The sequence below is a fragment of the Drosophila teissieri genome, chromosome 2R (assembly GCF_016746235.2).
Source record: "Drosophila teissieri strain GT53w chromosome 2R, Prin_Dtei_1.1, whole genome shotgun sequence".
NCBI classification, from domain to species: Eukaryota; Metazoa; Arthropoda; class Insecta; order Diptera; family Drosophilidae; genus Drosophila; species Drosophila teissieri.
Window position 1 is genome coordinate 18,931,489 of NC_053030.1, and position 10,033 is coordinate 18,941,521.

Consider the following 10,033-nt stretch of genomic DNA (forward strand, 5'->3'; position numbering starts at 1 on the left):
AAAATTGGTTGTTAAACATTTGTGGTCGCCGTAATTTACGGGATCTGTTTATTTGAGGTATAATATCTACGCAGATAACAATCATTATCAAAAAATAATTTACTTTTGAATTCTAATTTATAGTAATCAAATTATTAAAATAAAATCTTAATAGCTTACATTTTTAAAATTTTGGTTGCATCTGGTGTTAATTTTTGAGCATAACACGTTCGCACTGCAAATTAAAGTTCCAACTAAGTTTAATATGAAAAATTAGACTAAAATATATTCCTATTCAATAAATTTTTCAATAAGGCAACTACCTTTCAATTAAACTTTGTATTAATTTCATATACATTAATTAATAATTAATGTTATGGCAGGCAAATGGGTTATTTTTGGTATATTTGCACACTGAAAATGGTGTTTCAAGTATATTTCTGAACATTTTGTATGGTCACACAGCACCCATCATATAAAAGCCCGCGCTCTCCACAGCGAGTGCACTAATTTTTCCAAGTGTGTGAAGCGGACAGTTTGTGTTGTGTTCGACTGCTATAAGCGAAAGATAATTTTAAGTTAAAAGTTCAAAAGCCTAAAACAAATACAAAATGAGGGAAATCGTTCACATCCAAGCTGGTCAGTGCGGCAACCAAATCGGCGCCAAGGTAAGTTTTTCCATTTGCATTTTCCATTCATTTCCCAACGAGAGTACAGTTGCCAAAATGGCGTCATTTTTGCACGACTTCGCTGTCCATGTGGCAAAAATTTGTATTGAGGCCGGCATTTTCACACTCACACATTTGCATTTATGTATACCAAGTTGTGTGAGTGTGCGTGCGAGTGGACTTTTTGAGTCCCGGCATCTGTGTTTGTATATACCGAATATTTGTCCGATTTCGCAAAGATGTTTGAAATTTGTTGTTTCACTCTGGCATTTTGGGTCTAAAATTTAGAACGAAAGTTTGTTACACCCGAAATTCCGATCAATATGATGTTTTAGGGCCATTGACATTCGCATATGTACTTTGTGCACATATGTATGTAAGTAATTATAGTTGGGTGTGTCTGCAATTACACCGCCGCTGGTGGCTATGTATATGTCTGTGTGCGTGTTGCATGCATGAGTCATTTTCTCTTGGGCGAAAGACTTTCATAGTTTTTCACCGGTTGTGAAAGCCATTTCACTGCCCAGATGGTGAAGGGTACTTTTCTATCGTCAAAACACGATAGCTTTTTTCACGCACACAAGAGTTTAATGCTCATTTGTATGTGTGAGCGTCGGCCGGTTTTTTCATTTTATTCTTTTTTTTTTTTTTTGCCGCTATGCGTCTTCTAAAGAGAAAACATGACGTCATTTTAACCTAAAATGGCTGAACCGGTCGTCGTTGACCGGTTCGCAGAGCGTATAAGAGTTGATCTTATACATAGATGGGATATAAGTATGTAGATATATGTACGTAGGCTGCATTAGCTGTTCTATCGATTTGCATGCATTCCATACTCTGCTGCCTTCTTTAATTTGCGCTACTCCAGCGACTTCTCTATCTTATCACGAAATGAAACAATTTTCTATTTTCTATTCATGACTATAGTATAGGCAGATTTCAGTTCGCATTCGGCCAGAGTGTGCCCAAAAGAAACTTTACGTTGAGCAGTTGGGAGATTGGGAGTCTGCAAGGTGAGGTGACCTTATATAGAGGAATTTGCCATCTGTTTGTCTCTATCCCAGTTTCCTCACGCACACAAGCACAACGCAACGGAAAGGGCGGTGCTGCACATGCGTGTGGATAACGGGATACGGGACACGAAGGTGATGTTGATGATGACGAATCTTTCTAGTCCTTGCCCGAAAAATCAATACTCACATCCTGGGCTTCTGGGCATGGGCGGAAAAAAACAACCCCCGGAAACGCCTTAAAACCCGAGCAGCTGCAACATCACAATTGTTGTGCCCAAGTATGGCTCTCAATCCTGCGCTCTCCCTCTCTCTCTCTCTCATTCTTTCGACCCGACCGGCTTACAAATGGGCATTTCTATATTTATATATACATTCTATATACATAGAATCCGGTATGACGGTGCCAATTCGCTAAACGAGTGTCAACCACGCATTTCCTCCAATACCATTGTAGCGACTTATTTTCAGTTAATTGTTTTTATTTGTTTACGCGACATAAACAACGACAATCGCAAAAAGTAAAGGTGACGTAATGCCCTCAAAAGCGGACGATTTATGCGCCAGATGGTCGCCAGTTGGAGCATTGAGCTGCAGTTTTAACCTCTCAGCAAACAGGCAACGCCAACGCCTCTCTCCAAGTGGTACCCACTGCTCCTCCTCCGTTTCCGTCTTCGTCTGGTGGAGACGAGAGTGGGTCGCGAGACCCGAACCTAACCAACCGGTGATGTAAGCCGCATCGGAAGCGGGGGGCTTTTGGGGTGGCAAGAGCCCGGCTCTGAGGTCGCCGGCATTGCGTGGGGGCAGCACGTAGACGACATATAGACAGACAGATGATAGTAGTCATACAACTGGAGGTTTCAGCCCACGCCCGAAGATTCGAGTGAGATCGGTTGGCGGAACGCAATGACAGCTGCGCCTCGAGATCCAAAACGAAACGAAAACCCACGCCAGATGACGTTATCGTTGGTGTGGCGGCGATGGTGCTGCTGCTGCTGGTCGTGGTGGTGGAAACGCACCAAAAATGGCAGCGAATAAGTTATGTTAATCGGAGCTCGGCCCATACACAGAGTTTATGATGGCGGCGTACATGGGTGGCCAAAACCACACAGCCGAGCCCAGACATGACATACGAATGTACGTATGTACAACGGCTGCTTGTGCCCATTTCTTCCAATCAATAAAGAGTTATATATAGACTGACTTTTTCCACTACCCAGCACACACATTTCGCTCGAGAAGGTTTCTGTTTTGGGGAGTTAAGGGAAAACAGAAAACATTGCCTTTCACATGCATCAACTTTCACTGAGTATGAATGGAAATTTTAAGCAAATTAATTGCAGCATTGGAAATGAGTTTCAGTGATTAGTAAAAGTTTTCTTTATCGCTACAATGGGCGTTTTTCTTTTGCGATTTATGTGAAACCATATATATCTGTTTTCCGTGCTCTAAACAGCAGATTGTTAGGCTTTCAAAAATTATACGACTATTGATTTGCTGCGGTGACTCATTGCAAGTCATTCATACATTGTCTTAAGATTGAGTTAGAAAACACCCCTAGAAAATCGATTTTCCTGCTGACTCACGCTCACAAGGAATTTTGTACAGCACCTGCAAGTCCTGCCACTAATCCCGAATTCTCAACTTCCATTTTTCATTTGCAGTTCTGGGAGATCATCTCCGATGAGCACGGCATCGATGCCACCGGCGCCTACCACGGTGACAGCGACCTGCAGCTGGAGCGCATCAATGTGTACTACAATGAGGCGTCCGGTGGCAAGTACGTGCCCCGCGCTGTCCTTGTCGATCTGGAGCCCGGAACCATGGACTCCGTGCGATCGGGACCTTTCGGTCAGATCTTCAGGCCCGACAACTTTGTGTTCGGCCAGTCTGGTGCCGGCAACAACTGGGCCAAGGGTCATTACACAGAGGGCGCTGAGCTGGTGGACTCAGTGCTCGATGTTGTCCGCAAGGAGGCCGAATCCTGCGACTGCCTGCAAGGCTTCCAACTCACACACTCCCTTGGCGGCGGCACTGGCTCCGGTATGGGAACCCTGCTGATTTCCAAGATCCGCGAGGAGTACCCCGACAGGATCATGAACACATACTCGGTGGTGCCGTCGCCCAAGGTGTCGGACACCGTTGTGGAGCCCTACAACGCCACCCTGTCGGTGCACCAGCTGGTCGAGAACACAGACGAGACCTACTGCATCGACAACGAGGCTCTCTACGACATCTGCTTCCGCACCCTCAAGCTGACGACACCCACATACGGTGACCTGAACCATCTCGTCTCCCTGACCATGTCCGGCGTGACCACCTGCCTGCGATTCCCCGGCCAACTGAACGCTGATCTCCGCAAGCTGGCCGTCAACATGGTGCCCTTCCCACGTCTTCACTTCTTCATGCCCGGCTTCGCTCCCCTGACCTCCCGAGGCTCCCAGCAGTACCGCGCCCTCACCGTGCCCGAGCTGACCCAGCAGATGTTCGATGCCAAGAACATGATGGCCGCCTGCGACCCACGCCACGGACGCTACCTTACCGTCGCCGCCATCTTCCGTGGACGCATGTCCATGAAGGAGGTCGACGAGCAGATGCTGAACATCCAGAACAAGAACAGCTCCTACTTCGTCGAATGGATCCCCAACAACGTGAAGACCGCCGTGTGCGACATCCCTCCCCGTGGTCTGAAGATGTCCGCCACCTTCATTGGCAACTCCACCGCCATCCAGGAGCTGTTCAAGCGCATCTCCGAGCAGTTCACCGCTATGTTCAGGCGCAAGGCTTTCTTGCATTGGTACACCGGCGAGGGCATGGACGAGATGGAGTTCACCGAGGCCGAGAGCAACATGAACGATCTGGTGTCCGAGTACCAGCAGTACCAGGAGGCCACCGCCGACGAGGACGCCGAGTTCGAGGAGGAGCAGGAGGCTGAGGTCGACGAGAACTAAATTCGAATCGGAAATCAATCGAATTTTCGATCAATGTTTTGCGAAAAAAAAAAAATGAAACGAGAACAAATGAATTCAGTTGTAATAGATTTGTTCTCTTAACAACGTAATCAATAAAGTCGGATCCAATTTTGTTCACAAGTCTAAACAATTATGGTTTCTTTTATTGGGGTTTCTTATGAACAATAAGACAGATATCATTGTGAAAACCGGGTTTTGTATGCCAAGATAGCTGACTAATATTAATGTTAACAAGCTTATGAGTGTTGGTTTTGAGAAAAACAAAGTATTTGTACATTGTTTCACATTTTCTCGCAGTATTACTTTGCGTTTTGTTTGAATTCACACTGCAAATTTGTGTTTATTTTATGAGGTTTTCTCTCTCAGCTGAAAACAATAGAAATCTTTTCACCGGCTGTGTTTGTTTGGACATGGGTATGTTTTGATGATTGATAATTTCATTCGCAGCATTGGTTTATTTATAGACTCTTTTATTTATTGTCAATGATTTGCTACCTACCTCAACTTTCGAGCGAATGTTGCAAAAACAAAAGTGGTTCGCCCTTGAAGAGGACATGTCATGATATTTTCAACGTAGGAAGTGCGCCTACGTACCATTGTGGTTCAGTCGGCCTTGCATGCAATAAATCTAATTAATATATATACTTTATAGTAGACTTATCGCTATAGTTTCCCACACAAGATTTCCATGAAGGTGGCCCGCATGCTTTTTGTTTTTATTCAAAACTTCAAAATCCACTTTGCATGTGTCATAAATAATGAGTCATGAATCATAACCTTAATTCGTTTTAATAAGCATAATTGCTTGGTTGAAATAACTCTATTAACTATGTCTGTGCAGCAGATTCCTTTGATTTGCTAATTATAAATTATTAATAAAATATCATATGAAAACTAAAGCTTAGATTAAAGTTAATCTAGAGTTAAATAATGTTATTCTATTTAGCTTAGTTTAAATTAAATTGTTTAATAGGATTATAACCTTAAATAATATTAATATGTTTCGCATCTCAAAATTAAACATTTTTGTTATATTTATTAATGCATAAATGGGTTAAAAAAATAATTTAGCAGTAAAATATTTAAAAATCGATTACTTATCGGCTGGCAACACTGCGTTGCCAGGGCCACCGAAAACAGTGTGCACAGTGTGTATTGATTGTGTGTGTGTGCGTTTCGTGCGGCCGTGTGTGAGTGTCACTGACTGATATTTGACAAGTAAGATAAAATATAAATAATAGGGCGATTTTCGCGATCCGTGCTAATCCCATCAACGATTTGCCGCTTCTACCCGTTTAAGATGATAGCAATGGACGAGCAGCGCGGCGACAAGATCTACGGCGGATGCGAGGGTCCGGACGCCATGTACGTGAAGCTGATTTCGTCGGACGGCCACGAATTTGTCGTCAAACGCGAGCACGCTCTCACCTCCGGCACAATCCGGGCGATGTTGTCCGGACCGGGTCAGTTTGCCGAGAACGAGGCCAACGAGGTGCATTTCCGGGAGATACCGTAAGTAGGGTGGGCCTCCTTCCCAGGCCCAGGCCCATGCCCATTTGCTCCGCCGGCTCTCACCTGCACGGCCCCAGTCATCGCGATCTATGTCTATGTGACCTATTGACCGGCGACAAATTTGCACAGATGTACGGTACATACGTCATATGTACGCAGTTGCACGGGTACATGCATGTACATTCAGCACACCCAACTAAAGTCCACGGATTACAGATCGCTCGCAATGATTCAAATCTGTCCGTTTTACACGTAATCTCCGGCACAATTGCGCGCATTAGATTAGCACACAGTCCGGCATCGATTGCTGCGGGTGTTATTTCAAATGCTAGTCAAACGTTATCCGTTTCTAGAGAAAGTTATGTTTATTTGATATTTATTCTGATTGATGTAAACTAAAAACCTATAATAGGATACAAAATATGTAACAAACTGTAAGGTATTATCTTTCTATGAACAAAGCTCCTAACTCCATACTCAGCTCTTCTTGAACTAAACCAACTTATAAATTCAAATGCTCAAGAATTCGCGTATTTTTGATATGTCTGTTTAAGAATCATTGTTATAGTAGTAGTCGCAACCCATCAAAAGCCCTTTTTTAAAACTTTTAAAACTATTAATTCCTTTCAGATCCCACGTCCTACAAAAGGTCTGCATGTACTTCACCTATAAAGTGCGTTACACCAACAGTTCTACCGAAATACCCGAATTCCCGATCGCCCCGGAGATCGCATTAGAACTTTTGATGGCGGCTAATTTCCTAGACTGCTAAATAATATTGGTTAATTTGAATTTACATTATTTACAAGTGAACGAATGAGGGCTAGACCGCGTAAAGCGTAATTCGCCCATGTTAATTTGTAATGAAACGAGAAGATTGTCCCTGCGAGAAAATAAATTTCTGTTGATTTCCTAAACGATTCGATTTGTAATGCGCTTTGCTTTTTTCAAAAACATTGCATTTTATTAAACATCAAGACAAGTGCGGAGCGTCGAGTTCTATTTGGAGTGCTTGGACCTGGATTTGGCTGCATTTTTGTTGTTCAACATGGCGAAACGCATTTGCTGAATAAGCCACTGGACACCCTCGCCCAGACCCTCGCCGGATATAGCGCTGCTGGAGCAGATGTGCCAGGGTTTATCCTTAATGTTCTCCAATCTGAGCGCTGCATGCAGATGATATATCATAAGACATCATTATAACCTTTTAAGTATCTTAAGACAAGCACCTGCTGCTATTTTCACACTGGAAAGCGAGTCCTCCATGTCCATTTTATTGCCATAGAAGAGGATTGGCACAATGCGGTTGCTCAAGTCCGGATGCTGCAGCACCAGATCCAACTCATCCTTGACCACCACTAAAATGGAAACATTGAGATGGATATGCGAGCATTGTTAATTTGCACATGCAATACCGAATCTCATGCGATCGCTGGAGTCAATGACGTATATGATTCCGTGGCAGTTCTTGAACTGGTGCTCCCAGAGATTCCTGTAACGCGTCGCACCGGACATGTCGATTGCCTTTATGGACACACCCGACATGCCTGCTCCAAGGGGATATATTAGTCATAGTTGGACGCTTTGATGATGATTCCACGACCACTTACTGTAAAACTGTTCCACCATGAAGCCAACTGTGGGCACCACAATGGATGTCTGTTCGCTGGACTTCTTGAAGTGGTTAATTATCGAGGACTTGCCACTGTTGTTCAGTCCCAGCACCAGTATCGTCATTTTATCCTTTTTAATCTTTATCAAGTCGGCCAAATTGTGCAACATTCCCATTTTACTGGCGGACAGGCATCAATTTTATTTTGTTTACGGCGATTTTCCTGACGTGTTTGGCCCTGCAAAGGACTTTCAATTGCCATGGCAACCAGCTAGGTGTTGGCATCGATTTATTGAAACTTATGGCCACCTTCAACTTTGGCTGCCGCTTCCGATTCGTTCGCCCCCACAAATTTTCAAGTTCACCTAAGGCGTGACTTTGAGTATTGGTTCGGTTTGGTAAAAAGCAGGGGGAGGTCACCTATCATCCCCAAGATGGAATAGTTTTGGACGTAAGTACACCCGCACAGAACTGCATCGAGAGTGAAGGATTTCCCAGCGACATACATTGGCCTTAAGCTTTTGAATCTATACTTCTTTAAAGACAGAATTTCGTCTCTTTTGTAGCAGTGATTTTGTTGATATGAATTAACTAATAGAAAACCAGTAGCAATGGCAAAACATAATTATTTCTTAAACTTCCAAGGATTTGTTGATTTTGTTACAAAAGTTTTGTCATTTAAATGACACATCACAATTGATTTCATTATTAGTACAAGAAATTACTTTGAAATTGATATAATGAACAGTAAACTTTAAAATCTTGAATGCCCGTAACTGATATCCAAACGACTTCATCCAGATACTATAACACGTAGTACTTTAACAACACCAACTTCGAACTCAAAACCGGATAAGAAATACCAGCAATTGTTTTTCTCCGAATAGCTCGATTCATAATCCATTCAGTTGAAACTATTGGCGATAAATAATGTTGACCAGAACTACGAGTTTTACGTGTTGACACAAGCCAAGGTTTATTGTAGAATTCTTCTTAAAAAACATGGTTACGGATAGAGCTCCTCTACTTCTTGGTGTTCAAGATGATACCATCGTATTTCTGCTGGAACCACTTCATGGCATCCTCCTTGGTGAGGCGGTGCTGGAAGCCGACAGTGCCGGACTTGCGCTTCCTGTGGTTCACGTTGTAGCCTGCAAGATAAATCAGAGTGGCGGATAAGTAAACTATCTACTTGATGGAAATCCAGGAGATGATGTCGAAATTGTACCGTGTGGCCTCGCATGGAATGAAGCAAGTCCAACTAAGCACATCTTCTTTGCTATGCGCACATTCACTGAGCATCAGTGCCTCGGTTGGCAGAGATACCTAATTAAGTGCGCGATTGGGAACGTAGGAGATGCTTACCAGGACGGCCGAGGACGACGTAGAAGTCCAGACCATAGATACCGATGGAGGGATCGTACTTGATACCCAGATCGATGTGTTCCTGGATGCCGAAACCGAAGTTGCCGGTGGAGGAGAAGTTCTCCCGACGCAGCTCGTACTCGCGCACCTTCAAGCCACGCTCGAGGATCTCCTCAGCCTTGGCGCCACGCACCGTGCAGTGGACAGCGATCTTCTCGTTACGGCGAATACCGAACGAACGCACCGTGTAGCGGGCCTTGGAGAACACTGGCTGCTGACCAGTCAGCTGCTCCAGCACCTGTTTGCATGATAGACGCGGATACGAAGTGCTCCAGTTAGCCAGTGATCATGGTTTTCCAGCGTTTTGCTCTAATCTTACCTTGGCGGCACGGGTCAGCCTATCACCAGACTCGCCCACGCAGATGTTCAGGCAGAGCTTGCGGATGTGCAGATCCCTCATTGGGTTCTTCGCGGGGTCGCGCTTGATCTTCTTGGTAACAGCCTGCAAAAACAACCAAAGAAACTCGTCACTTCTTGTGCTTCCATCGTAAACACACCACGAACACAGCGTACAAATTTGCATGCCAAGAAATATGGTTGAAAATATGTCGATGCGTGCATAGTTTGTGGTTCAACGTACCGCCATTGTGGTATGTAGGAGTGAAAGCTGCTCACAGGTATCCCTCGCTGCAAATAGACGGTTAAAAAGTGGTTAAATAAAAATATCAGCCAAAAAAACGCGGAGCACTCACCGGAAACTTGTAAGAAAAGAAGGAAAGGTTAGTGTGGCCGCGCCGAAGCGCACGAATGGGCCTAAATAACGCACGACACGTGCTGTTGTCGTGCTGTTATCGGACTATCGTGCTGTTGTGCGCTCGCTGTTCCATCACTAGCGGTTAACATGGCAAATTGTAA

General features: G+C 44.2%; 4 protein-coding genes across 6 annotated transcripts; 2 read left to right on the top strand and 2 right to left on the bottom strand.

Annotated features, from left to right (window-relative positions):
* The first annotated feature begins 478 nt into the window (after nt 1-478).
* Nucleotides 479-4,756, top strand: LOC122614014 (tubulin beta-1 chain). Its single transcript, XM_043788466.1, has 2 exons — nt 479-647; nt 3,322-4,756. The coding sequence occupies exons 1-2, from the start codon at nt 591-593 to the stop codon at nt 4,606-4,608; spliced, it is 1,344 nt and encodes a 447-aa protein (XP_043644401.1). The 5' UTR covers nt 479-590; the 3' UTR covers nt 4,609-4,756.
* A 940-nt stretch (nt 4,757-5,696) lies between these two features.
* Nucleotides 5,697-7,058, top strand: LOC122614020 (elongin-C). 2 transcript variants are annotated; one of them, XM_043788472.1, is made up of 3 exons: nt 5,697-5,847; nt 5,930-6,141; nt 6,772-7,058. In XM_043788472.1, exons 2-3 carry the CDS (start codon nt 5,930-5,932, stop codon nt 6,911-6,913), a joined length of 354 nt encoding a protein of 117 aa, XP_043644407.1. In that variant the 5' UTR covers nt 5,697-5,847; the 3' UTR covers nt 6,914-7,058. The 2 variants fall into 2 exon arrangements, with proteins under 2 accessions (XP_043644407.1, XP_043644408.1); XM_043788473.1 differs by lacking the exon at nt 5,697-5,847 and having other exon boundaries at nt 5,863-6,141.
* Nucleotides 7,059-7,140: 82 nt separating this feature from the next.
* Nucleotides 7,141-7,929, bottom strand: LOC122614579 (ADP-ribosylation factor-like protein 6). 2 transcript variants are annotated; one of them, XM_043789146.1, is made up of 4 exons: nt 7,752-7,929; nt 7,557-7,688; nt 7,371-7,499; nt 7,141-7,307 (listed from the first exon to the last, which is right to left on the bottom strand). In XM_043789146.1, the coding sequence occupies exons 1-4, from the start codon at nt 7,927-7,929 to the stop codon at nt 7,141-7,143; spliced, it is 606 nt and encodes a 201-aa protein (XP_043645081.1). The 2 variants fall into 2 exon arrangements, with proteins under 2 accessions (XP_043645081.1, XP_043645083.1); XM_043789148.1 differs by having other exon boundaries at nt 7,557-7,691.
* A 768-nt stretch (nt 7,930-8,697) lies between these two features.
* Nucleotides 8,698-9,805, bottom strand: LOC122613203 (60S ribosomal protein L11). Its single transcript, XM_043787263.1, has 4 exons — nt 9,759-9,805; nt 9,498-9,620; nt 9,119-9,416; nt 8,698-8,904 (listed from the first exon to the last, which is right to left on the bottom strand). The coding sequence occupies exons 1-4, from the start codon at nt 9,762-9,764 to the stop codon at nt 8,777-8,779; spliced, it is 555 nt and encodes a 184-aa protein (XP_043643198.1). The 5' UTR covers nt 9,765-9,805; the 3' UTR covers nt 8,698-8,776.
* Nucleotides 9,806-10,033: the final 228 nt, after the last annotated feature.

Coding starts and splice junctions, on each gene's coding strand:
- LOC122614014 (XM_043788466.1), top strand. CDS start 591: ATGAGGGAAATCGTTCACATCCAAGCTGGTCAGTGCGGCAACCAAATC. Junction 648..3,321: donor GCAACCAAATCGGCGCCAAG/GTAAGTTTTTCC, acceptor TTTCATTTGCAG/TTCTGGGAGATCATCTCCGA.
- LOC122614020 (XM_043788472.1), top strand. CDS start 5,930: ATGATAGCAATGGACGAGCAGCGCGGCGACAAGATCTACGGCGGATGC. Junction 6,142..6,771: donor GTGCATTTCCGGGAGATACC/GTAAGTAGGGTG, acceptor AATTCCTTTCAG/ATCCCACGTCCTACAAAAGG.
- LOC122614579 (XM_043789148.1), bottom strand. CDS start 7,929: ATGGGAATGTTGCACAATTTGGCCGACTTGATAAAGATTAAAAAGGAT. Junction 7,500..7,556: donor CAGCGATCGCATGAGATTCG/GTATTGCATGTG, acceptor TTTCCATTTTAG/TGGTGGTCAAGGATGAGTTG. Junction 7,308..7,370: donor CAGTGTGAAAATAGCAGCAG/GTGCTTGTCTTA, acceptor ATCTGCATGCAG/CGCTCAGATTGGAGAACATT.
- LOC122613203 (XM_043787263.1), bottom strand. Junction 9,417..9,497: donor GGCTGACCCGTGCCGCCAAG/GTAAGATTAGAG, acceptor TCATGCAAACAG/GTGCTGGAGCAGCTGACTGG. Junction 8,905..9,118: donor CGTCGTCCTCGGCCGTCCTG/GTAAGCATCTCC, acceptor TTTATCTTGCAG/GCTACAACGTGAACCACAGG.